Source organism: Eleutherodactylus coqui, chromosome 10 (assembly GCF_035609145.1).
Source record: "Eleutherodactylus coqui strain aEleCoq1 chromosome 10, aEleCoq1.hap1, whole genome shotgun sequence".
NCBI classification, from domain to species: domain Eukaryota; kingdom Metazoa; phylum Chordata; class Amphibia; order Anura; family Eleutherodactylidae; genus Eleutherodactylus; species Eleutherodactylus coqui.
Window position 1 is genome coordinate 18,972,836 of NC_089846.1, and position 27,106 is coordinate 18,999,941.

The 27,106-nt window shown below is 46.5% G+C and overlaps 1 protein-coding gene across 1 annotated transcript in view; it reads left to right on the forward strand.

Moving 5' to 3' along the window:
- The window catches only part of KCND1 (potassium voltage-gated channel subfamily D member 1), a 42,529-nt gene extending 19,873 nt beyond the window's left edge, over positions 1 to 22,656 (forward strand). The window contains exons 2-6 of the mRNA XM_066579750.1: positions 9,340 to 9,502; positions 12,029 to 12,112; positions 15,144 to 15,236; positions 16,700 to 16,932; positions 21,985 to 22,656. Coding sequence (XP_066435847.1) covers positions 9,340 to 9,502; positions 12,029 to 12,112; positions 15,144 to 15,236; positions 16,700 to 16,932; positions 21,985 to 22,186 — 775 coding nt within the window. The 3' untranslated portion in view covers positions 22,187 to 22,656. The remainder of the gene's footprint in view (positions 1 to 9,339; positions 9,503 to 12,028; positions 12,113 to 15,143; positions 15,237 to 16,699; positions 16,933 to 21,984) is intronic.
- The last annotated feature ends 4,450 nt before the right edge of the window (positions 22,657 to 27,106 follow it).

Consider the following 27,106-nt stretch of genomic DNA (forward strand, 5'->3'; position numbering starts at 1 on the left):
CAGGTAAAAAAAAAAAAAAAAAAAAAATACCTAGTGGGTGTAATGCGATTTTTACCATGAGGCTGCTCTCACACACGCGTTCAGAAAACGGAATTTGAAAAATGGAATTTTTCCGCAATTTTTCACATAGTTTGCATGTTACAGTGTTCGACAGCCTTTTCTAACCCCATCAGGGTCATGGGTACTGAGGTGCGTTAAAATGCACTAAAACGCCCAAAAATAGAGCAGACAGGGCTTGAAAATTGCTGCATTAGAAACACTGTGTTCGAGCGCTGGTCTGTGAGGTCCTATTGAAATCGATGGCGGTGTTGTACCTCGGTTAGCACGACATTCGGGACGCTGCGCTAATCACGTGTGAGAGTGGCCTTATAAGTATTGGAACCAACATGATTTTTTAAATGAGCGTGAAAAACACGCAGTATCGCAATCACCCATGTAAATACAGCCCAAGGCCTCTTTCACACAAGCGCTATTTTGACACTAAGTAGGCGCATCAAAAAAATCGTGTCTATTAGAACCAAAGGTCTCCTATGGATTACTTCAGACTGATGATTTTTGACGCACCAAAAAAAAAAAACATGCATTGCAAAAGATAGGACAGAAATGCGTTATTTCAACTTCGAAATTTCTTGCTTCGCTAAAAGATACATCTTGTCCTATCTCTTGACGGACCAACACAGGAGGCTCCAGAGACTTTAGCGCCGCTAAACACTGACAGGTGCCTCTAGTTGAGGCATTTAGGCCTCATGTCCACTGGATAATTGTTATTTAACATCCATAGCGTTTTTCCCGCACGCGGATCCGCGACCCATAGGGATGCATTGGACACCCGCAGGTAGTTAAATACCTACGGATGTCATTTTCCCCTGAGGCGCGGATTGCGTGCGCAGGAAAACACCCGCAGCATGCTCCATTTTCGGGCGGGTCTCCCGTGGGGACGGTTCTCGCAGGCTTCTATTGAAGCCTATGGAAGCCGTCTGGATCCGCGGAACTCCCGTACCTGAATTAAACTTACCTGTCCGGACGCTGTGGATCTTCCCTCCGTCGCGCCGGATCTTCTTTCTTCGGCCCGGCAGATGTGCCCGGCGCATGCGCGCGGCACGCTGCTGGCGTGCCGAGCACATCCGCCCGGCTGAAGAAAGAAGATCCGGCCGAGACAGAGGGAAGATCCGCAGCGTCCGGACAGGTGAGTTTAATCTTATTTTTAGCCTCATGTCCGCGGGGCAGGAGGGACCTGCTGTGGGATTCTGCATGGAGAATCCGCGGCGAGCCTGATTTTCCCCGTGGACATGAGGCCTTAAAAGTCATTAAAGTCATTCCAGCGACCGAGGGATTTCGGGGCTGCGGCGTTAATTCACCACAACCAGCTGTGTGAATGGATGGTAAAATAGTGAAGAATAGCAGTGATTTGGTCACGGCTCTTCTTCGTGCATCTGATTTGCGGCAGAGTTAGTCACTAGAGATGAGCGAGCATACTCAGTAAGGCGATTTACTCGAGAGAGCATCGCAGGGGGGGGGGCGCGTGGGTGAGCGGGGGTTGCGGAGGGGTTTGGGAGGGAGAGAGAGATCTCTCATTCTCTTCCCCGCTCCCCCCCACCACCGCCCCCCCCGAATCTTCAGGGACGAGCCAAAAGGTGATGCTCTCTCGAGTAATTCGCCTTACTGAGTATGCTCGCTCATCTCTATTAGTCACCGTTTTTTAGCTCACTTTGCCGAGAAATTGCTCTCGTATGAAAGTGGCCCAGCAGCATGTATTAAGTCTGTATTTGGCCCGTGTGTTGCCGACCGTAGTACAGAGCCAATGTAATTCTATGTATCTATTCACATGGCTGTTTTTTTTAAACGCAGTACGACCTATTCTTCACGTTTTTTTCCTCCATATTGCTATTTTTTCCTATTGGGTAAATACGGATCAGTATCTGCCTAGTAGAAAATAAAGTATACGGACGTGTTATAATACGATCGTCTGAAATTGGCCTCAGGCCGGCTTCACACGGACAGATTTGTGTGCGCAAAATTTGCGTGTGCATGGATTTAATTCAATTTTCCGTATTTTGCGCTCACATTTCGGTCATGCCAAAAAAATAGAACAAAGATATTTAAGCAGCAAAAATTCCCATAGAAGTCAATAGGGGGTGTTGCGCAAATGCTCACTGGCACGAAACGTGCATTTACATGAGGGTGCGGTTTTATTCTCTATTCTTACTCTTGGAAGGACATGAGACTAGAAGTTTCTTTCCCTATTAATCCAGCAATGACAAGTGACTTCTGCCCATGTGCAGATGGGCACAGCGGGGCGAGCCAGACACGTCGGTATGATTACTTGTTTGCTGGAAGCTAGGCATTCTGGGGTTTTGCTCATTTTGTTGCTTGCATGAGCCTGTCTACTTGCATTGCCGGCTTGTTACTGATGTGCCTGGCAGGGTGAGTGGCAGTGCCACACACACTCAAACACATCCCTGGCATCTCTCTTAGGCATCTCATTTCTGCACGAACAAGTTTAGTGACCATTGTTATATTACTAGAGGCAGCGACGTACACGGAACTCATGGGGCCCCATAGCAAAACTCAGAATTGGCCCCCCGGCCCCTCTGAGACAGAAAACAATTAGATATATGCTCTATTAGACAACATTTATGACACGGCAGGCTTAGATACAGCGGCTCTGCTTTAGTATATCTCTAAATATTGCAGTCACCATATAATAATCAGATATGAGCTCTACACTGTGATAGTGTTTACAGTGCAGTTACCTCCAATGATCACAGGTGAGGTCTCTGGTGAGATCTGGTTTTGTTTTTCTTCTCTACCTGCGCTGTCATGAAAACTATTACAGCCATGAATGGTCTCTGCATACTCTTCCCATCCTGCTGCTACCCCCAAAGTCCCTCTGAATGACACCCATAGTAATAGTGCCCCTCTGTGGCCCCACTTAGCAGTAGTGCCCCATAGCAGTCACATGGTCTGCCTTTATTGGCAAAACCCCACTGACAAGAGATTATATTGCTAGATGCATCACGTTCTTGTAAAGGTTAACCCTATTCCTTGCTATGAGGAGGAAGAAGTGTAAACTGGGGCATCTATTTCATCAGTGGGCAGTAGAGGACCCACCATACAGAAAGCCTCCAAAGTTCACTCCAACTCAGACAACGCCTTCGGCACTGAGGACTCAGCATGACTTTTAGCACCATGTAATACCACATTTCTCCTACAGTTTAACCACCTATAGTTTCAATATGTTCAACCACCTATAGTTTCAATATGTTCAACCACCTATAGTTTCAATATGTTCAACCACCTATAGTTTCAATATGTTCAACCACCTATAGTTTCCCTCCACTCTTCTGCTGCTTATCAGTTAGGGCTCATTCACACAAGTATATGCAATTGTGGTGCATGAAAATCGCCCTGCATCTATATCTACATATTTGGTGCATATGCATTTTTTTGCATGCGTACTCACTACATTTTTCAGGCACTCAAAAAACCCGAAATGAACTAATTTAATTTTTATTTTTACACTGCCTGCTGGCTTCATGCGTAAAAACGCAGTGAATAGACATCTAAGGGCTCCTTCACACGAGCGGATGCATATATGCATTCGCTGACACGCAACGTATATTTGCACGAACAAATTTTTAACAAACTCGACTCCCGATCATAATTGGCGTTCTTACAGTCATTCGCACGTGGTGCTGCTGCTGTGAGTTTCTGCATCAAGATGTGACATGTCATGCAAAAATTAATAGTAACACGATTTTCTGTGTCAGCATTAACCACGCGGGTTTTTGCCCATTGATCGGTTAAATCTGCAGAAAGCCATGCAGTAAAAAATATGAATGGAATATAGACAGCGCCATTTACGTCCAGAGGCAGTGGAGCTGTATTGCAATACCACGCATGGCCACTGGACAGGAGTGGTGCTGTTTGTGGAAGAAAGCAGCCATGTTTTTCTGTTCTCGTATAACCCATTTAGCATTCTCATCCACAACCAATTTATCCTGCAGCAGTCGGAGCGTCATATCCAAGCAGTCCCCCAGGAGGCGCACGTTCATGTAACACTAATATTCCCTCCCTGGGCTGCTGCCTTCCTGGTAATTGGTTTGTCTGGAGGTTGCAGACACAGATCCTCTGCGCTCGCTTTATAGATAACTCCACTCCGTTCTGTTAATCCCTGAGCGTTTATTTTAGCAGACGCTTTGCATATACAATCACTGCTGCAGGAGTCCACAAGGGGCGCTCTAATAACCCGTACGTAGATATCATATGTTCTCGAAGAAGCGGTTGCTCTCCACTAGTTTCCAAGCTCAGATTGACGTGTCCTCCTCCCCCCAGACACCGAGAGGCGCCCTTCACATTCCCCATCGTCAGTAGTATAATCACACGAGCGGCTGGCCATTCATCTGTGCTGAAATACTCTGTGCTTCTTTTTCTATCCATTGGCAGTCCCGACCCGAGGTTAGATCACACCCTACCCAGAACCCCCCGCTGCCTTAGGTCGGGCTCACATGAGCGTGTTGGTATGGCGTATTCTCCCATAGGCGGCCATGTTACCGCTCACCCGAATTGCATGAAATATGCGCGCAAGAACAATCGCAGCATATTCGATTTTTGCGCTCATTACGTGCGCATAGACAGCAAGATGGTACATGGCAATGGGCAGCACGCTGTAAGTATGTATTGTCATTGCGTACTATGCGCTTATCTTGCAGCCTGCACGCTGCTAGATACGGTCGTGGGAGCCTGGCGTTAAGAAAAAAACTATATATGTATATTGTACTAATAGACAGTCTGCCAGTATTTTGCTTGTGCGGAAAGGTAGCATACCCACATACACTCATAACATAAATACAGCACCAGAACCAAACTGATAACATAAATACTGCACCAGAACCAAGCTCAGCTCATAAATACCCATTGAACTTGGCTAAAAGCCCGCATGTGGATCTGCAGAGGCTGCGTGCGCAAATCAGCTTCCAAAATCTGCAGCTTAGCAGAAGATCCGTGCCAGAATCACGTGAAAATCGCAGCGATATCGCAGCTGTGTTCTGTGTGATACTGATGCTTTTTCTCATGGCAAAAACGCAATTTTGTGGTGAGACAAAGTTACACAAGTTTGTAGCGCTATTTTGCCGGCATTTTGGGGGGGAAGGGGACCTTGAAATATAAGCCTTACCTTGAAAATAAACCCTAGCTGCATTAAAAAACCTGAAAATCAATATATTACCTAACAGGCGCTGTCCGCTCTGCCGCACTTCTTCTCCGGCACCTCTGGCATTTGTTTGTAGTCTTCAGCCAGTGCTTCCTGGTCAGGAGGTTCAAAAATCCTGCCTCCAGGAAACGCTGGCTCTGATTGGTTCTCGAGCGTTATGGCTCAGCCAATCACTGCATCACTTGATGAACCAATCACATCCATCACATTGAATGTCTGTGATTGGTTCATCGAGTGCTGCAGTGATTGGCTGAGCCGCGGTCCTTGAGAACCAATCAGAGCTCGCGCTTCCTGGAGGCGGGGCGTCGGTACAGGGGTACCGTGAGGGCTTCCCCGAGAGCGTGGGAGGAGGGATTCCACCCTCTAGCCTTGCCCCCTCTAAATTTGCTATGGGGAATCCCTGTGAGAAGCCCTATAGCCCCGCCCTCTCTCTCTAGCCCCACTCACTCTCTGTGCGCTATGTGGATATCCTTCGGGGATACCCAGAGCAGGGAGAAAGAGAGCAGGGCTATGAGTTAATCCCCCACAGCAGGGGGAGAGAGAGCAGGGCTATAGAGAAATTAACCCATAGCAGGGAGAGAAAGAACAGCCCTATGTGTAAATCCCCCATAGCAGGGAGAGAAAGCAGAGCTATGGGGGATTAACCCATAGCAGAGAGGAAGAGCCGGGCTTTGGGGGATTAACCCATAACAGGGAGATAGAGCGTGGCTATGGTTAATCCCCAATAGCCCTGCTCTCTCTCTCCCAGCTATGGGGAAATCCCAAAGCCCTGCGGGGCTTCTTCTCTATCTCCTCCTGGTGCAGCTGCCTGTTCATGCAATTTTTAGCACAGGTGTGAACGAGGCCTTACTGGCTGAAACCTTAGCGCCATACTGCACATGCGCCTTGAGAATCGTTACTCCTCCCACAATCATCTGACCTCAGAAGCAGTGGGAGTAACGATCCTCAGGGCGCATGCGCAGTACGCTGCTGAAGTCTCAGCGAGTAAGGCAGAGCTGCTGTGGCATTGCTCTCCCATATCTCCCTTCCCTCTTCTCCCATCAGCGTTCTCCCAAATCTCCCTTTCCGCTTCTCCCATCAGCATTCTCCCATATCTCCCTTCCCGCTTCCCCCATCAGCATTCTCCCATATCTCCCTTCCCGCTTCTCCCATCAGCATTCTCCCATATCTCCCTTCCCGCTTCTCCCATATCTCCCTTCCCGCTTCTCCCATCAGCGTTCTCCCATATCTCCCTTCCCGCTTCTTCCATCAGCGTTCTCCCATATCTCCCTTCCCACTTCTCCCATCAGCGTTCTCCCATATCTCCCTTCCCGCTTCTCCCATCAGCGTTCTCCCATATCTCCCTTCCCGCTTCTCCCATCAGCGTTCTCCCATATCTCCCTTCCCGCTTCTCCCATCAGCGTTCTCCCATATCTCCCTTCCCGCTTCTCCCATCAGGGCGCTTACAGAGCAGCTTCCTACAAGATGAACACACTCCTCCTGAAATACTCTGTGCCGATGACTTCCCACATCCTTAAGACACAGCCCCACTTACAGCCTCATACTCACTAGTGTAATCACCCCTCAGTTCACTGCCTCAAAAGAAGTGGATGTCGGTGGTCTGAAATATTCTGTGCTGCTGTGCGTATCTAATTACAGGCGGATCGCGGCGGCCGATTGCTATAATTATCTTTCGCTGTTCGGTGTCACTTTTCATTAATAATTATTTTTTTTACACATCTTGGATTAATGGGAGACGCCAAAAATAGGCCAGTCATAACTAATAAGAAAAAGAGCTGATGATGAATGAGAGAGCTTGGCTGCATAATTGAGAAATTGCTATAAGGAAGGCAACAGCGCCTCCACTAGGTCAGGCCAAAAGTGGTACTGCAATTATAGCAACTAATTTGCACAAAGCCTTTGTGTACTGATCTGATACTGTAATATATTGTATTATCAATCAATTATATAGTCTCGTAATGTCGCCTTAATAAAGGGAATCACACACTAGGATCCTCATAAAATAGCAGTCCTTGAAAATCATTTTGGTTTTTTTTAAATCTAAATAGGACCAAATTCTATGCTGATTATTTGTATAATAGATCTTCGTAGATGCTGGAGTTCCGTTTTTATGATACAAATTTCCAAACCTGCTGCATAGACCTAAATATTAAAATCCTGTCTGCTTGTACTCACCACTAGAGGGAGCTTTAGAGCTTACTGCAGACTGATTTAAAGTGATCATCCGGGTCTGGAAAAGCAAAAATGGCTGAATCGCTTCTTTGACTACCTGATGCGCACTGTGCATTATTGTATTGGTAGACTAACACACTACATGCTGCTCTGACTGAACAGCACGACTCAATGGGGCAGCACTGGTTAATCATAGTAGCATGTAGTGCCTTAGACTAATGATATATACTAATGTACGGTGTTCATCAGCTAGTCAGAGAACCTGGTGTGGCCATCTTTGTTTCTCGAGACCCAGACAGTCACTTTAACCCCTTAGGCCTCCTTCACACGGGCGACAAAGTCGTTCTATTTGTAGCGTTGCTACAATGCTACAAATCGCATGTGTAAGAAGCCCATGCTTTCCTATGGGTTCCTTGACACAGGCGATGTTTTTTAGCATGCTACAAAATGACACAAAAACCTTGCGGGTCCGGCAATATGCCCGTGACTTGCGAGGTTTTGTAGCCCATGTTTCCCTATGGGGTTTTCGTGCGATGCGATTTTGACAGTAGCAAATGCTACTGTCAAAGCTATAAGCCCTAACTGCAGAGGAAAGAAAAATACACATACATCACCTCTCCTGCACTGTCAGCCCGGCCGCATCTTCTCCCCGGGTCCCAACACTGATCATCATCTTCTCTTCGGGCCGGGAATTCAAAAATCCCCGCCTGCTGGAGGCGCTGACTGTGATTGGCTGACGCTTAGCCAATCATAGCCAGTGCTCGATGAATGACTGTGATTGAACCAATCACAGTCACTCATCGAGTGCTGGCTGTGATTGGCTAAGCGTCAGCCAATCACACCTAGTGCTTCCAGGAGGCGGGGATTTTTGATTTCCCGGACAGAAGAGAAGAAGCAGAAGATCATTGTCGGGATCCGGGGAGAAGATGCGGCCGGGCTGACAGCGCAGGAGAGGTGATGTATGTGTATTTTTTTTTGCTTCTTCAGCTACAGCTTATTTTCGGGGAAGGGCTTATATTTCAAGCTCCCCCCGAAAATCCTCGCATGTGGTGCTACAAAATCGCGCGACTTTGTAGCACCACATGTGACTTTGTAGGGCTACAAAATCGCAGTATTGACACGAGAAGACGCAGCGATATTGCACGGACCAGCGATGCGATGTCGCCCGTGTGAAGGAGGCTTTAAGGTCATGGTCCTCTGATAAATGTTATTTCCAGTATTTCCTCCCCATTTTCAAAAAATCATAGCTTTTGTATCTTTCCATCGCAATAGTTGTGTGAGGCCTCGTTTTCTGCGGGTCGTCCTGTAGTTTCTATTGATACAATTCTAAAGTACATGCAACTTTTTGATCACTTTTTATTACATTTTTTTCTTGGAGACTTGATGACCAAAAAAGTGCAATTCTGGCGTTGCGGGGGTTTTTTTGTGACGAGCTCACCGTGCATTAAAAATAACGTGTTACTTTGATAGATCGGACTTTTATGGATGCGGCCATACCAAATATCCTTTTTTCTTATAAATATGGGAAAGGAAGGGGGGGGGGGGTTAAACTTTTGTTACCTTTTTATTATCAATACATCTTTTTTTTTTATAATAATAATTTTTACATTTTTTTAGTTCGCATTTTAACTTGCAGTCTTTGATCATTCATATACAGTAGCATTAAAAAGGTTAACGACCGCTTTCTGTTGCCAGTGGGTGTCAGCTCCCGATCCTGGTTCATATAAACCTGACACTAGAGGGTTGTACAAGTACAGCCAAAAGCGTCAAGGGGTAAAACTAATCGGCTCCCTCTAGTGGTGGCTGCAGGTAGCCAGAATTCTAACATGCGGCGATATATGTGTCTGTGCAGGAGGTTTGGAGCTCAGTTTTAAAAGATAGGCATTCACTTTATAGTAAAATGCAGCAAATGTTATTTCTTAGCCTCATCATGGTCGCCTTCTCTCTTCCCTCAGGTATGGAGACATGGTTCCAGACACCATTGCCGGGAAAATCTTTGGCTCCATTTGCTCCCTCAGTGGAGTGCTGGTGATTGCACTACCAGTCCCTGTCATCGTGTCGAATTTCAGCCGTATTTATCACCAAAACCAGAGAGCCGACAAGCGCCGGGCGCAGCAAGTAAGATCCGTGTCTGCAATTTGGTTTACGGAATTGCGCTTTATAGCGTATTATCTGCTTTTGCCCGATGAGTCCCCCTGGAAAATAATCTAGCAGGGCTAAAGGGAACCTGTCATCAACAAAGAACCCCATAAACTACATTACGGGCTCAAAAGGTAAGAGAATGGAGAGTCCGGGGAGCCGTGTTTCATACTCAGCAGGTGTCCTGTCCCAGCACTGTGCCACCGCGAAGTTGGCACGCACATAGTGTGACTTTTTTCAGACCACTGTAAACGCTCTCCAATTCATCTTTGTAGAAGAGCGCATTGACAGAGCGGCCTGAAAAGAGTCACTTTGTGTGCGCGCCAACATCACAGAGTCACCGCCCTGATGCAGGGCACCCGGTGAGTATGAAACACCGCCCACCCTCTGAGCCCCATAATGTAGTTTATAGGGCTCAAAGCTGATGACGGATTCCCTTTAAACCCAAATTCCACTCCTGCACCTGGACTTACGCCTATTGCGCATGCACAAAAATTCTCTGCCTTCTCGATCTTTCCTGAATTTCCACACCTGCACCCCACTATTGGTTGCGTCAGAGTTAGGGTGCATCTATTCATTTATGTCCGCCTGGGAAAAGAAAATGCAACCTTTTTGGTTCCTGGCAACGCTATGATCTTTACTGATTGTGTCCATTACGTAAATATTCATGAATATATCAAACATTATTGCGGCACCGGATCTGCTGTAACTTTTCCAGACCTGTCTGCTGAGTGGTGGATACGGGGGATAATTCGCTGGGGGAAGACTTTCAGGGGTGCACAGCACTTGACGTCCAATGTCATTGCTGGCTTTTGGGTATATGAAACTGTCCTGGGAAAGAAAAGCACCTGTACGCTTGCGCTGCAACAAAGTATCACAGCGCATGCACATAAGTTCAGCAGCACGGGGAGGTAAGTCATGCTGTCAGTGATATCAGAAGCTCCATGACTCCTTTCAGCTCATTAACATACAGTTTGGGAAATATTCAACGATTTACTATGGTTAATGGGTGCATTTAGGCATAAAAAGGTGTTGGGTCAGATTATTTCTACTTCCCCTGCCTGCAAGTACAGGCAAGTTATATGTGAACTACAAGTTACATGGGAAATCGTGACGACAGCTACCCTTTAACCCCTTCAGTGGCAAGTTTAATATTACCATGTTTGCACTACAAGACCCGGAGATTTCCACGTTTTTGCAGTGGCAAACATGTACAGTGGCACGATAACTGTTTGTCCTGGCCAGCATTACAGCACTAGAGCTGTCCACGGAAATCTTCCAGGGTTTAACTGCATGGTCAGTGCAGCAAGCGCCGAAGATTTTTCGGGCATGCCACTAAAGGGGTTAAAGGGCATGAAAAGCATGGATGTCTGCTTCCAGATACAACGCCTCTCTTACCCATAGGATGTGTCTGGTATGGCAGCTTTGTCCCATACAGACCATGGGCAAGAAGCACATTGTATCAGGAATAAAAGGAGCCATGTTTTTCTAATCTCATTCAATCACGCTGATTTAAAATGACCGGGTTGTCACCGAACAAATACCACTTTTCACCACTAAGAGCAGACTCACACAAGCGTAATTTAATACTGTATTACGCGCTGAGTGGAGTCAATGAAAGCACATTGATTTTCATTGCTTCATTCACACTGGCGTATATTCATTACTTATAATACGCACGTAAAAAAAGAGCGCAGCATGTTCTATTTTACCGCATATTACGTGCGATAAAGCCTTATTGTTCTCTATGGGCGCGTAATAAACTCTGTACATACGCAATTACATTGCATATGTGTTGCTAGTAAATTTAAAAAAAACAAAACAAGGAAAACTGTATGACAGTGAGCGTGAGATACGCTGTCATGGCAGTCAAAAATCGCTGCCATTCGCATTTAACCGCTGTGTGAGTCTGACCTTAGTCTTTGTATATATTTGCCATAAATGGGAATATAACGGCGCCCCCTACTGACCTAATTTCACTGAAATTCAAAAGCTTCAGCACTAAGGATGAGCGAGTATACTCGCTAAGGCACTACTCGCTCGAGTAATGTGCTTTAGCCGAGTATCTCCCTGCTCGTCCATAAAGATTCGGGGACCGCCGCGGCTGACAGGTGAGTCGCGGCGGGGAGCAGGGGAGAGCGGGCGGGAGAGAGGGAGAGAGAGATCTCCCCTTCGTTCCTCCCCGCTCTCCCCCGCAGCTCCCCGCCCCGCGGCAGCACCTGAATCTTCAGGGACGAGCAGGGAGATACTCGGCTAAGGCACATTACTCGAGCGAGTAGTGCCTTAGCGAGTATACTCGCTCATCCTTATTCAGCACCAATCTAATTCTAGAGATACAAATGGGTGGTGCTTATTGAAAAACAGGTCGGACAGGTTATATGGGGCATGATATAGGGAAATTTGGGTCTGGGGTGGGATTTTGATGAAGAGGAACGTACTGGCCACCTATGGCAATAGTGACTGTAGCAATCATCCACTCACGTGGGTTTCTTTTGCTCTTTGCAGAAAATCCGATTGGCCAGGATTAGACTGGCAAAAAGTAACACAACCAACGCTTTCCTGCGCTACAAGGAGAATGGGGGCCTGTCGGTAAGAGATGCTCGTATGAATTGGGATTGTTAAGACGTAGGTAGCAGTGAAAGAAGTGGAGCTGTAGAAGTGATAAGACAGTGCAGAATAATCTTTGGCATGTCCCCATCATAAAAAAACTATACATATTGTACTGATAAGTAGTCTGAACAAGATAGCTCATATCCACACCAGAACAGCTCAGTGAATAAATACTGTACCAGAACCAAAGTCCTTATAACATAAATACAACATTATCCAACCTCAGTACATAGATACAATACCAGAACCAAGCTCATGGCATAAATACAGCACCAGAACCAACCTTAGTACTGTTATGGGAATAAATCATATTCCAGAAGATTTCACTGGTTTGCTCCAGATTGGTTATAATGAGAAGCTTCATGCATGAATATATGTATTTGAACTGACAGATGTTATCTGTCAGCCCCAAATACTCTTCTGCTTTATTCAAAGGAAGTACAATACAGATATACTTAATATGACGCACCAATTACATGCACACCCCCAACATCATAACAACTCATGATTGTCCTAGTATGTAATGACGCTAATGATTAACATATGTTTACGCCCCAGGTGTATGTCGCTATGTGAACACATAATTCCTATATACCAAAGTAGCATAAACTTTAATAATATTCCATATAATATTCTACATTATCTGAACTGAAAGAATGCAGTACTTGAGATAAGAAGTTCCTCCCCCTGATAGCTAGCTCTTGGAACCATAAGTGGAAGGTTTAGATTCAACTTCTACTTCTACATACCAGGGTATAATATTAAGCTTCTTAAACATTTAACTGCTAGCTATTTCCTATGTAGGTGGATATATATATATATATATATATATATATATATTTTTTTTTTATTTTTTTTTTTCATATATCCGCCTTCATAGAAAATAGCTAATATATATATTTGCCTAGGCTGATTTAAGAAGCACACTTATATTATTACTACAACATAACAAATACAGCCCCAGAACTAAAGAACTAAGCTCTATACATAAATACAGCAACAGCACCAAGCTTAGTACACAGATACAATGCTGCTGCTGGCTCTATTAAAGACAACTGGGCTGCAAAGTGATATCACGCAGCCAGATAGAACATGCCGTGATTTGTTTCCTGCATAGCATTGCATCACAGTGCCATGCAGGGGGGGGAAAAAAAATCGCTCTTGTGTATGACCCCATTCAAAAGAATGGTGTCCATATTTCTGTAAGATTTGTGCGTCTCGCAACGCACAAACCTCTCATGGTTTTATTGCCTGTGTGAAGCCAGCCTAAGGCTAACTTCACATGGGTGAGCGCAATATCGGGCCGTCAATCACAGCCCGATATCACGCTTGCAAAAATGCAATTTCCCCAAGGATGCAAGACATTTATATGTCAAAACCGCTTCACTTCGGGGGTCATGGATTTTCTCCCATTGTTTTCAATGGGGAACCCTCGCACCACATGCACTTAGCACGAGGAGCGATGCTGCCTCCAGCCCACGCTGCAAGAGCGCGCTCCAAGATAAGACATGACGCGATTTGTTTCCTGCATCGCGGTGCGATGTGATGCGGGTGAACATCGATCATGTATATGACTCCATTCAAAAGAATGGGGGTCATATTCGTGCAAAATGTGTGCGCCTCGCAACGCACAACTCTTGCTTGATTTTCTCCCCCATGTGAAGCTGGCCTAAGGGGCTGCAAACACATTTTCACGTAGTCCAGGAAATAAGCCATGTTTGGAAAGCTTATGCCATGGGGCTAGATCAGATCTGTAAATTAATTTTGCAGCTGTATGCAGCACGGTTTAGGTACGGGTACGGGTACAGGTACAGATGGGGGGTGAAGGCAGCTGAGTTTTTGCACTCGGGACCCTGAACCTTTAGTTACGCCCCTGACTCTCTGTAGATAAGCTTGTGCAAACTAAGATCTGAAGAAATCAGCAGAATTGTGAATGCAGCTCTGGATGTGACTACAGTAATACATGAACAAGGTAAGTAAAGTATTTGCAATGTTACTTAAAGGGGTTGTCCCGCGAAACAAAGTGGGGGTATACACTTCTGTATGGCCATATTAATGCACTTTGTAATGTACATTGTGCATTAATTATGAGCCATACAGAAGTTATTCACTTACCTGCTCCGTTGCTGGCGTCCCCGTCTCCATGGTGCCGTCTAATTTTCAGTGTCTAATCGCCCGATTAGACGCGCTTGCGCAGTCCGGTCTTCTTTCTTCTGAATGGGGCCGCTCGTGCCGGAGAGCGGCTCCTCGTAGCTCCGCCCCGTCACGTGTGCCGATTCCAGCCAATCAGGAGGCTGGAATCGGCAATGGACCGCACAGAAGACCTGCGGTCCACCGAGGGTGAAGATCCCGGCGGCCATCTTCGCAAGGTAAGTAAGAAGTCACCGGAGCGCGGGGATTCAGGTAAGCACTATCCGTTTTTTTTTTTTTAAACCCCTGCATCGGGTTTGTCTCGCGCCGAACGTGGGGGCTATTGAAAAAAAGAAAACCCGTTTCGGCGCGGGACAACCCCTTTAACATTTTATGCAGCTTCTTGCTGTGATATAATGTGCAGGAGTGAAGCTGTGAAGTCCTTCCCCTCACTGAGCTGCAGCTAAGAAAATCAATAAGGAAGGATTCAGTAGTGGGGATGAAATAAGGACAAGACGTTATATTGGCACTTGGCATAAGAATGCGATATCAGTAAGGTGAAGGGATGTAGACGTGTTCTGAGGGAGAAATCAGAGCTTCCTTAGAGGTCAAGGAATGACAAGGAGAAGAAGAGAACTGGTGATGAGGCAAGAATAGACCAAAGAATAGAGTTTGCTTGCCTAAATCCTGAAGATCAGTAGCCTTCATCTTGTGGCTGTCCTAGCATGCTGGGAGTTGTAGTTTTCCAACAGTCAGAAAGCCACGGGTTGGAGATCACTGCTGTAGATGCTGCTGCTTTCACTTCTTAATTTAATCAAAAGGTCCAAAAGTTTTCTTGGGGGCTGGAGGTAATTCTCAAATGTTGTTTGCTTCTTCCCAGGAGGACAGTGAAACTCGTGCGCTCTGCGTGAAGAACCGCTCAGCCTTTGAGCTCCAGCATCATCATCTGCTGCACTGTCTGGAGAAGACCACGGTAAGAATCTATAGACTAGTCTATACTCAACCAGATAGGCTGTTACATTTGTGCAGTGCACAACTATGATGCCCTCCACGAACGCCACCGACATGTCAAACCATGACACGACAACACCAAAACAAGGGATGCACCTAGGAGTGAGAATACCATCCCTAACCAACATTGGCTTCGAGGACCCTATCTAAATGCAGGGTGATCGTCCTGATAGGGGTAGCCTCACATCTCAAACCTAAGGAACCTAGCATGTCCCTAAATGGGGGGGTAGAAAGGATGTACACAGAAGGAGATGCAAGCAAGGCTAGGAAAAGGCACTTAATAGCCACAGCAGACACAACAAACAGGACATGGTTTAGGCGTCTGCACACCAACGGACAGAGGTGATTCAGGCGTCTGCACACCAACAGACAGAAGTGATTCAGGCGTCTGCATACCAATGGACAGAGGTAATTCAGGCGTCTGCATACCCACAGATGGAAGGGGTTCAGGCATCCGTATACCAATGGACGGAGGGGCTTTAGGTGTCCAACAACAGATGGAGGTGATTCAGACAGGACATATTCCTCAGTCATCCGACCACCGTAAAATGGAAGAAAACAGACAGAACTAGACTTGGGCATCTGACCACCATTGGACGGGTAGCACAAACAAGACAGGACTTAGACCAAACATAGAAAACACCAAATGAACAGACAAACATCCAAATAGCATGTATACACTCTGCAGAATAAGTGGCCCCCATGCTGGGACAGGGCCAGAATAAATACACACCAGTTATGGCTGATTGTCCGGCTAGGGGAAACATCTCCCTGTAGGCCAATCAGTACATACACCACAGGAGATATTGAAGCAGGGAAGAAAAGAGGGGAACATTACACACAGAGGTATTCCAAACAGGTGACTCCGAAGGGAACTTCTGCAATGACAGGAGAACCAGCGGGATTTCTGACAGATGAAACCTAAGGGAACTCCTGCAGTGACTGGAAAGAGTCACTCAACAGCGTCCAAGGCACGGTCATGTGGACTAGGCTGACGTAGAGGCACCACCCCAGTTCCACTTCCTGATTGCAGCTGGAACACCGCAGCATGCATGACATAGGTCTCCAAGCTTAGAAATCCATGATGCTCTAAGTATGTGAGAACACTAGACAAATAATGGTGACCAAGACCAAGCAAAGAAAATTCCCGCATACTTTGTTACTATTGGAGTCAATGTATAATCTGTATACAGTGAGCTCCCCCTACTGGTGAACACACATAAAATGTTATTATTCAACCCCTTAAAGGTGCGGCCATTTTTTGTTTGCAGTGGGTGACACTCCTGAACTCAATAACTAGGAGAGGGGTTGCACATACCATAGTGTAGGTGATGTCTGACATGATGTCTTCACATTCTATACTTCATGATTGGGCTCTGAGCTTGTATTGCTGTCTCCTTCTCTCTTCTTCTTTCTTCTTCCCAGTGCCATGAGTTTACAGATGAGCACACCTATAGTGAAGCTCTCATGACCGAGTCTATAGGGTACCGAACCAGCCGCAGCACCTCCGTCTCCTCCCAGCAGGGCCTAACTACATCTTGCTGCCCACGACGAGCCAAGCGCCGTGCCATCCGACTTGCTAACTCCACTGTGTCCGTCAGTCGTGGCAGCATGCAAGAGCTGGATACCCTGCATGTACAGAAGGGTCTCAGCCAGAGGTGAGCAGACAGTTACATAGGAACTAGATGCTGACAAACCCCACTGACCGGTCTACTTCAGGGTCTTCACAACTGTGTACACCACTAGAAATCGGATAGAAATACTGCTACTGCTTGGGATTTTCTTTTTTCCGCACTTTTCAATGAAAATACTACCTGACTGTCCATTGACTTCAATGGAGTGTAACTATGGGGTGGTTGGGGGTGGTATATTTTGCTTGTGAGTGTGATATGGCCTCCTTTATAAAAGGGGTCTCACACTTATGTTACTAGGGATCTATTCTTCTGACACTTGAATAAGATTCACGCTCAAATATTTATAACACCCCTATAATGATAGAGACCCCCAGTTACAGAGCTAGAGTGACCCCTTAAGCAATGTCAGCAGCTAGTGCCCCATTAACAGTGTCGCCGACAATATGTACAGATGCTGCTACGAGGGGATGCTGATACGTCCTTGGCTTTGACCACAAAAACATTAACGTAGAACAATGCCAATTCACAGTTATTCTTCATAGTCCCCTCAGATATCAGTGCACATCCAACTGAGGCGTTGCAACTTCTTCAACCCATTTAGAATGCCTTTGGTTGGGAAATCGGGCGTCAGCTGCTGCCATTGCATTAGAAATTAAGGCAAATTTGGTTCCCTTGAGGCGTTTCTTCAAATGAGAAAAAAATGATAGTCTGAGGGTGCCAGATCAGGTGAATAAGGAGGATCATCCAGCACCTTGAAGCCCAGGTTAGCCAGTTTGCTCTCAGTGGCACGAGGCATCTTGAGTCAACTTTCCACACCTTTGTGTCTTCAATGCCTCCTTCAATTTATCCATCAGTGTTGTGTAATACACAGCCATGATAGTAGACCCCTTTGGAAGGTCGTCCACACGCAGCATCCCGTCATTATCCCAGAAGACAGCTGCCATCACCTTGGATGACCACTTCTGTACTCTGAACTTCTTTGGATGCGGTGAACCACTGTGTCTCCATTTTCTTGACTGCCCTTTTGACTCGGGATCATACATAAAAGTCCACATCTCATCTATCGTCACCAGTTGAGACAGAAAAGCATCAACGTCCTGCCGAAAAAGCTGCAGAATTCTCCAGGTGGCTTGTACTCAGGCACACTTTTGTTCTGCTGACAAACATTTCGGGACCCATTTGGCAGACATCATTATCATGTCCAGATGGCCATGAATTATGGACCCAACTCTCTCTGGAAATGTTCACGGCCTCGGCTGTCATCATAGCGGAAATTCTTCGGTCTTGCAGAATCATGTAATAATGGCACTTATGGTTTCTGGAACAGTCACCACTGGAGGTCTCCCGGAACAGTCTTCATCATCGGTGTTGAAGTGTCAAGTTTATAAACTTGGCAAACCAATTTTTTACCTTGGAGCATAAAGGACACTTGTCACCTAATGTTTGCACTCTGTCAAACTGGAACTTCATCATTGCGCTGCTCTTCTTTGCAGTGAAATTTGCTGCTGACTCCACCATGTTGCCTTCAGACCCGTAGAATATAAGAATGGCACATGGGATCTTGCCAAAATTTGCTCACAATGTATTGCAAAGATTGAGCTTTCATTGATGTGAAAGTACATGAAGATGAAAAAGCCAAAAGACTTTTCAGCAGCCCCTCGTATTAACAATGCCAGCAATACAATGCCCCTATAAATACCAGCAGGTGCCTCCCCTAGCAAGTCAGAGACTGCACCCATTCATCCTTCACTGCCCATCAGACAGTGCTCTCATTAACAATGCCAGCTAGAGAAGTGCCTCCATTAGCAATGCCAAGCAGAGAGTTCCTCCCAAAACTGCCTCACTCACTCGTGCCCATACTACACTTAATGTACCATATCTCGTATGGCAATGGCCTGTCAGCAGGCGGGCAGGGATGACAAGCATTTACTCAGGGATAGACTGGAGATTGGCAGCTTTTAAAGTTAGCTGTCAGCATTGACCCAGAAGAAACGTCTTTTTACATAAAGTTAAACAAGACAATATATTTCTACAAGACGATAATTTCTGAGAAGATGGAGGAGCGATATATCCAGACTAGACTTCTTGGCGTGAACTATTGATGTATTAGTCTCTTAAAGGTACATGTCTACTTCCAACCAAGGGGTATGCACAAGCTTAGCAAAGTCTACAAGCTAAACATTAGGAGCCAGGATTACAATGCTGTAAGATCGGCTCCATACTACTACTTGGGATGCATGAGTCACAATAGAGCCCCCCTTGGTAGTGACAGCAGTGCTTGTGTCCAGAACTGTCCCACTAAAGGCCCTTTTACACGGAGCAATTATCATTAAAACAAAATCACAGAAGCCTCCGTCCACTATTCCATAGTTACAGGAGCCTTATCCACTCCCCCAATAGTTATAGCAGCCCTTTCACTCCCCCAGTAGTCACAGCAGCCCCCCATTCCACTTAGTAGTCACAGTAGCCCCCTCATCTCCCCTAGTAGTCACAGCAGCCCCCTTCTATTTCCCTAGTAGTCACAACAGGCCATCTCCACCTACTCAGTAGTCACAGAAGCCTCACTCCGTTAACCCAGTAGTCACAGGAGACCATCTGTAGTCACAAGACCTTCCAAGTAGTCACAGCAGCTCTCTCCTGCACTTTCACAATAGTCACAGGATGCCTTCCAATCTCCCAGTAGCATGCTGAAAGATAACGATGAGCCTGATCAGGAATTCACAGCGGGATACAGCTGGGCATGAAGAACACAGCGGTCCAGCTGTACTCTTCATACCCCGCTCGGAGCGTTAGGCTGTACAACAGCCGGGCGCTTCGAGCAGAAAACAGCTGGATGCAGAAGACAGAGGGGTTTTCTGCAGCTTTTGTAGTCTAACAGTCACTTCTCTGCTGATCTTTTTATTCCATTGCTACTACAATTTATTTCACTACAAATCAATAAAGGTTACTTTTTAAGGGGACCCAACTGTGGGTTTCAGTTTATGGCCCCCTGCACACGGGCGGAAATTCCATGGCCGGATTTCCCGCAGAATTTCCGCCCTAAGGCCTCCTTCCCACGAACGGATTTCCGCCGCATAATTCGCGGCGGAAATCCGCTGCGTTGCCCGCAGGTATTAGGTTCTATTGCACCTAATAGCTCAGGGCTCACGGTGCAGAATTCCACCGCGGAATTCCGCACTGTGAAATCTCCCATTCTCACCCGCGGCATGCTCTATTTACCGCGGGTGTACGCGCGGACGGCTTCCATTGCAGTCAATGTAAGCCGTCCGTTCACGCTATCTTCCGCTGTAGCACAGCGGAAGATAGCGTGAAAACGCTTCCCCGCCCACCGCATCATGTGACGCGGTGGGCATGTCACACGACGCAGCGGAGGCGGGCGGGGAAGCGTCATGCGGGAGCGAGGACGCCGGATCCGCAGGTAAGTTTGGGGTCTCCTGGGGGGCGCCATGACGGGCTCCGCGGTGGAGCCCTTCACGGCCGTGTGCAGCCTGCCTAAAGCTGCCATGGGATTGCGTTAGAAAACGCAATCCAATGCAGACGGTCGCGATTTGTCCGCGTGAAATGTCACACGGAAAACAAATCGCGGCATGCTCTATTTCTGTGTGGGGCTCGCAGAGCCCCACACAGAAATGTCACTCCCCGGCCTCTGGCTCCGCTCTGCGCATGCGCCGGCTGGATGGCAGCCGCCACATCACAGAGCCGGAGCCGCGGGAGCAGGTGAGCGCCGCGCTGGTCCCTGCAGAGGGTCGGGTCCAGCTGCGAGAATCCTCACAACGGGATCTGACCCAGACGTCTGCAGGCAACCTAAGGCAAAGGGATTAGTTTTAGGGGGAAAGCTTTATTCATAAGGTGTATATTGATGCCGTTCTCCCTGGACGTACCTACAAGAAGCTGGAGGCAAGAAGGACAGATGACAGATTCCTCCAGAGGGAACAATTCTACATAGAATAATACCAGCTATATATTATTTATTAGATGTTATAAACCAGCCATAGACTATTATAGCCTGCAGATAATGATGCCTATACAATTACTTATATACGTAAGATAACATCATCTGTTATTACACTGTACATAGCGGATGCCAAAATCCAATACAGCAGCGGCAGCAGTCCTGGTAGTTACTGCACTGCTGCCAATGAGGGGGTTGAAAAGAAAAACGATGGCATAAATAACTACATTAATAGCCATTAATAATGAATACAAGCACTTCTGTACGCAGAATATTCCATTTTAAATGCTCAGTGGGGGGACTTTGGCCCGGCAACTTCTGGTGCCACTTGTTGTCTCTGCTGTAAAGTTGAGGGCTCTTTTTCTGTTGATGTCATTGGATACCCATCCTTGGCATCACACTATAGCTGGGCCACAACTACTACCACTCATGGGTATGTAACCAGCTGATAGGGACTCATCTACAGTCTGTCATATTTGAAGGTCAGCCTGGAAGCAGACAGCGCTGTTCTTACTGTAGTGGTCAGGCTTGGTATTGCAGGCAAAATTTCCATTCATTTCAATGGGAGCTTGGCCTGCAATACCAAGTCTGGTCACTACAGAAAAAATGGAGCTGTATGCTTCCTGTATAATTCAGTTCCGTACGCCAGTACACCAATCCAGCGAAAAGCTGATCGTCATGGGACCTGCCAATCTACTAGTGATGACTTATCCCGCTGATAGGCCATCAATAGCTTATAACCTGACAACCCCTTTAATGCAGTGTGCACTGCTCTATGATTGGCTAGTGCTGACCACATGATTAGTAGTCTAATACTGCCAATGCACACTGGGAGTAGACAGTCTGAAGATTGCGTTTGCCATCTTGGACAGCCGATAACAGGACTGTGAACCAGCAGATTGGAAGGACGGCAGAGAAGAACAAGTGCCAGTAATATACCACCCTCCAACTTTAGTTCCGGGACAGAAGTTTGTCCTTAAACCAGAGAGTTGCTTTAAGTGTTAGGACTATCTGCATCTTGGAAAGCTCCTTGTAGAAGACAAATTGGTCAATGTTTTGCGTTATTTTTGTGTCTCACTCACTTTTTTGGTTTTGTCTTCTCTCTTTACATCACCTCGGTTTAGTCGCTCCAGTCTCAATGCCAAAACCCATGGGAACCTGAAGCTTAATTGTGAGACGTCCGATCTAACGGCAGCCATTATCAGCATCCCTACGCCGCCTGCCAACACTCCAGATGAGCCCTCATCACCGAATGCTGGCGTTATGAGGAATTCCAGCGTAACAGCCAGATACTACCAGGAGACTGTCAGGATTTCCAGCTTGTAGGGTCTGGTATACCCGGGAACGAGTGACATCTCCAGACACACTGTGACGCCACACCGATGCAGAACACCTCACATCAACCATATAGACCAGACAATCAGCCCATCTCCACGTGGACAGCAGAACCGATGCAAAAGCCATCACACATAAAACATCACAACAGCACTATAAACACTACACACCACATGCTTCCAGCATTCAGAACAGCACAACTTTCATCATCTTCATCGCCCATGATGTCTACATGCATTTCCACATCACTTCCACCAAAGCATCCATGGTAATGAAATGAAAGGGTTAAAAGGAAACAGGCGTATAAAAAGCACATATAAATTTTACTATATAATGAAGGGGGTAATAGCGAGTGGCAGGAGAACACTGTGAACAAACATCTGCACCATGAGGCTTTGTCTTGAGGCACCAGGTCAGGCAGATCTAGGAGGGCTCTCTTTTACCTCCCCCCCACATGTACTAGTTGTCACTTCTTTATTGCCACCTAGTAGTGATTCACAGTGGGGGAAGGACCCTCATAGAAGGTAAGACCTGGCAATGCCAGGGTCAGTCCTACTGCATGAGCCGAATCACTTTATTGACAAGACTATGGATGGTGGAACTTTAATTTTATTCTGTAACCACATCGAAAAGGAATAATGGAGTGCCAGAACTGTTACAGGCCCTGAAGATTAAGTTATAGGGTGTCAGAAACTTCGCAGACCCTAAAGATTAAGTTATGGGGTTTCAAAACCTTCACAGACCCTAAGGGTTAAGTTACAGTGTGTCAGGACCATCTTAGGTTCTTAAGGTCGAGTTATAAGGGGTGTCAGAACCTTCACAGACCTTAACGGTCAGGTTAAGGGGTAGCATAGGGTTATAGGGTCTTAATAGATTGTGAAGATCAAGTTATGGGGTGTCAGGGCCTTCAGAGACCCTTAAGGTCAAGTTATGGCACGTCAGCACCTTCACAGACCCTAAAGGTCAAGTTATAGAGTGTGAGGACCTTCTTAGATCCTGAAGGTCAAGTTATGGTTTCTACGGATCTTGGCAGACCCTGCTGAGCAGGTTAAGGGGTATTGTAGGGTGACATGGTTTTAACAGATCCTGAAGATCAAGTTATATGAGGTGTCAGGACCTTAACTGACCCCGAAGCTCAGATTCTGGGGTAACATAGTACTTTCACAGATTCAGAGGGTCACGTAATAGGGTGTCAAGGCCTCCACAGATCCTGAAGGTCAAGATATGGGTTGTCAAGTCCTTCTCAGATCCTGAAGGTCAGGTTATGGGATAACTTAGAATCTGCACAGATTCAGAGGGTCATCTAATGTTTAGGCCTCCACAGATCCTTATGGTCAGGTTATAGGATAATGTAGTATCATCACAGAGGATCTATCTATGAAGGTAGGAAGGTTTCTTCTTCATCATCATCATCATCATTGTCACTCATTTTACATACTCTCATATTCTTCCTCCTACCCCTATCCCAGGCATGGACAATATACTAGGAGCCACTCACACCACACCAGGACCTGCTATGATGTTTTTTTTAGTAGGCTCGCCAATAAGAACTTTCATAGGAACCAATAGGAAACAGCCTAGAAGTTCCCAAAGTCTTCAGAACCCTTTGGCTCCTGAAATTTGTCCAGCCCTATCCTATATCATATCTTCGCCTATCCCTCATACAGTGACACACACCATGCATCCATGCCTACACACCTCGCACTGGACACACACACCTTGGTTCCCACTGGACGGACAATTCTGTAGTCTAGAGTAATGCACAAATCGAGAGGAAATCTATGCACATATTATTCTCTATACATATATCACTGGGGAAGGGGGTCCTTGCATTTGGAACTGAGACACATTGCACATATCTGTGTACAGCGCCTGGTATGGACATGTATGTACAGACCTGTAGATAACGATGCTTGTACAGCACAGTACACTTCTAGAGGGGGTCGGAGGAAATGTATAATGTCTACATGCACAGAACTATGTACAGCTTATTTATGCACAGCCTTGTATATATATCTACACGTATGCACAGCACAGTATAGATGGGTAGCCACAGCCATGTATATGACTATGCAGAGCCCCTGTGGATGTACGCACAGCATTGTATATGTTGGTATGTATGTGTATATATATATAGGTACAGCATGTAGGTGTATATAGATGTACAGCACTGTATAAACGGAGGGGCAATGTGTTCCAGGGTCTACGATGCAGAGCAGGTTAAGGCGCTGGTTAGGCGACTATGCATAATAAATAGGGTGGTGGGCTGCAAACCCCCTACGAGGAAAGGGGATGATTCAAGTAAGAGCTTCTGACTCAGGGACACACCGATTTTCTTCTTCCTTTCTCGTCGGCCTTCATGTCTAAGGCCTTGCAGGCCATTACACGTCTGATCCTTGCAACCAGTGACCACTGCATGCCACCAGCCCCACTGTGCCGCCTGCCCACCGCCTGCAGGACGATACCGAAGTGACAGCCAGAATGTGACGGCGAGGAGCACACCACTTGACCCTCATTTATTTTTTTGGTTCTTCTCTTTTTAACCAGTTCCTGACTGACCATAGACTATTCATGTCCAGGTGGTCCATGCCTGGTAAGAAAGGTGATGGGGGGGGGGGGGGGATTCCGGTCAGGAAGTGGTTAAAGAAACAATGTCATTGTGCGATTCTTGCTGAGGTATGATGTTCATTGTGCGATTGTTGTACAATCATTGTGTGGCCAAAGACAGCAAAATCAGGTCGCACGTGTAAGTCTGTGGCAATACAGTGGGGTGATGCCAGGGTGTATTCGGGTGGTGATGGCACCATCTGCAGGCTCGCATTGGGCATTACAAGGGCCGTTCTATGCATGTCGTGACTTTCATATATGCACATGTGGGCACAATTCACACACAGCCATATGTGAGGGTGTACGGGGGTGGGGGAGGGGTATGTATGGGTATTATGAGCTTGACTGGGTACCGTTCTAGGTACCTGTCCACCTGGTACAAGAGCCGGGGCGTAAATTTGGATTGTTTTTTTCATTGTATTGCTTCTAGATATATTACACAGACTGTTACATAAGGCGACATGTGTCTTACAGTCTAGTCACATAATATCCAGCTCTGTACAGGTCCACACCACAGTTTTCTCCTCCATCCATCAGTGATATCTGCAGAAGGTCGCTCCTGCTCTCAGTGATATCTGCAGAAGGTCGCTTCTGCTTTCAGTGATACCTGCAGAGCATTACCTTTCTGTAATATCATCCGTATCCGACTTCTATACAATATCTGCAGTGACGTTTACTCTGTCCATGGTACCTGCAGACTATCCTTTACGCTACCTACTACTATTGCTGCAGAGCATTACATCCCTCTGTCCATCTGGAGATTGTTGCTATAGATACCCAACGAACATTAAGGCATATCTAGTAATGAAGTTTTCTGGCAAACTAAAGTTGCTTATTATGGCACATGCTACAATTTGCGACTTTTTTGGCCGGACTCCCAGTACTTTTCTAAAAGCATAAAAGGGGGCATGGCTGCAGTCCGCTCCGTCAGATTTACTATAATGTATGCCAGAAACTGGCGTACACTATAGCTGAAACGTACGCCAGCTTGTGGCTGGCGTAAATTCATTCTGGCACATGGAGGTGCCACTGGATGCGATGAATGTAATAAGGGGTTTGTGCCTCTTAAAGGGGTTTTGTCATAAAAAAAAAACTATCTAAACTTACCTATTCCTTCCCTATCTGTCTCCTTATCACATCTTCTCCTGGTTGAGCTTCTCTAGTGCCCCAGGTCAGCTCACTGCAGGCTGGGCCCAGCTTGTTATGAAGGCTGCTTATCACAAACTCCTTCCTGCTGGGTCAGTGAAGGTCACATCTCTGTGCTGTAGCTTCACTGTCTAGGAAGGAATTGTAATCTATTTCAGAGACAGCTGGCATGAGCAATCTCTGAAGAAGATAGGCAGTCCTCCTGCTGGCCTGTGAGCTGTGACGTAATGTACATTGGCAGACTGCCAACCTAATGTACCTCACAGGAAGGAGCAGAATTAGGCAGCTGGAGGTGAAGTGAGCCCCAGGACTGCAGGAGACAGGAGAAGATAAGGGAGGTGAAGATCTGGTAAGTAGACTGATGGGGAAGGAATAGATAAGTAGAGCATTTTTCTTTTTTAGTGACAGAACCCCTTTAATACATTTGTTGCGCTGATGCCGGCTCATAGTTTACTTAAACCGGTTTACATAATTATGCTCCCTCGCTCTCATTGAGGGATATCAACCTTCTTGCGGCAGAATTCTGTTGCACAAAAGTTGCAATTTTGTAAGTGCTAAAATTGTGACTTTTGAAGGCTTACGCCAGACTCTGGGACTTTTCTTAAGTGGGCAGGGCTTAGTGTCAGGGGACCCGGCCATGCACAAGCCGTCAGATTTCCTATAATTTACGCCTAAAACTGGCATAAATTTTAGCTAAAGCCTACACCAGCTTGTAGCTTTAATGCATGAATGGCCGAAACCTTGCGCCAAATGTATTAAGCGGCCTATTAATATATTTGGCGCACTTCAGGGCAGTGCCACCTTTACATACCTTTCTAAAATGCTGGACTAAGTTAATACATCCCATTGTCTATTTAATCCCTTGGCTCTTCAGTTATCTTTACACGGGCCGATAGTCGCCTGAATAATCTCTCAAATCAGCAATTACGGGTGACTGGCGGTCCATGCAGGGGCCTAACTAAAGGCTCAGGGGCTCGGGTGCAAAAGTTCAGCTGGGCGCCCCCTCCATTTGTACCCATACCCAGAGGCCCCAATGCAAAACCTGTAACAGGCCCCCCAACTATAATTCTTTATTCATACTACTAGGTTCCCAATATGGAGAAAAAAGGCCTTACGGGCCCCCTAAGGGTCCTTGACCCAGGTGCAACCGCATCCCCT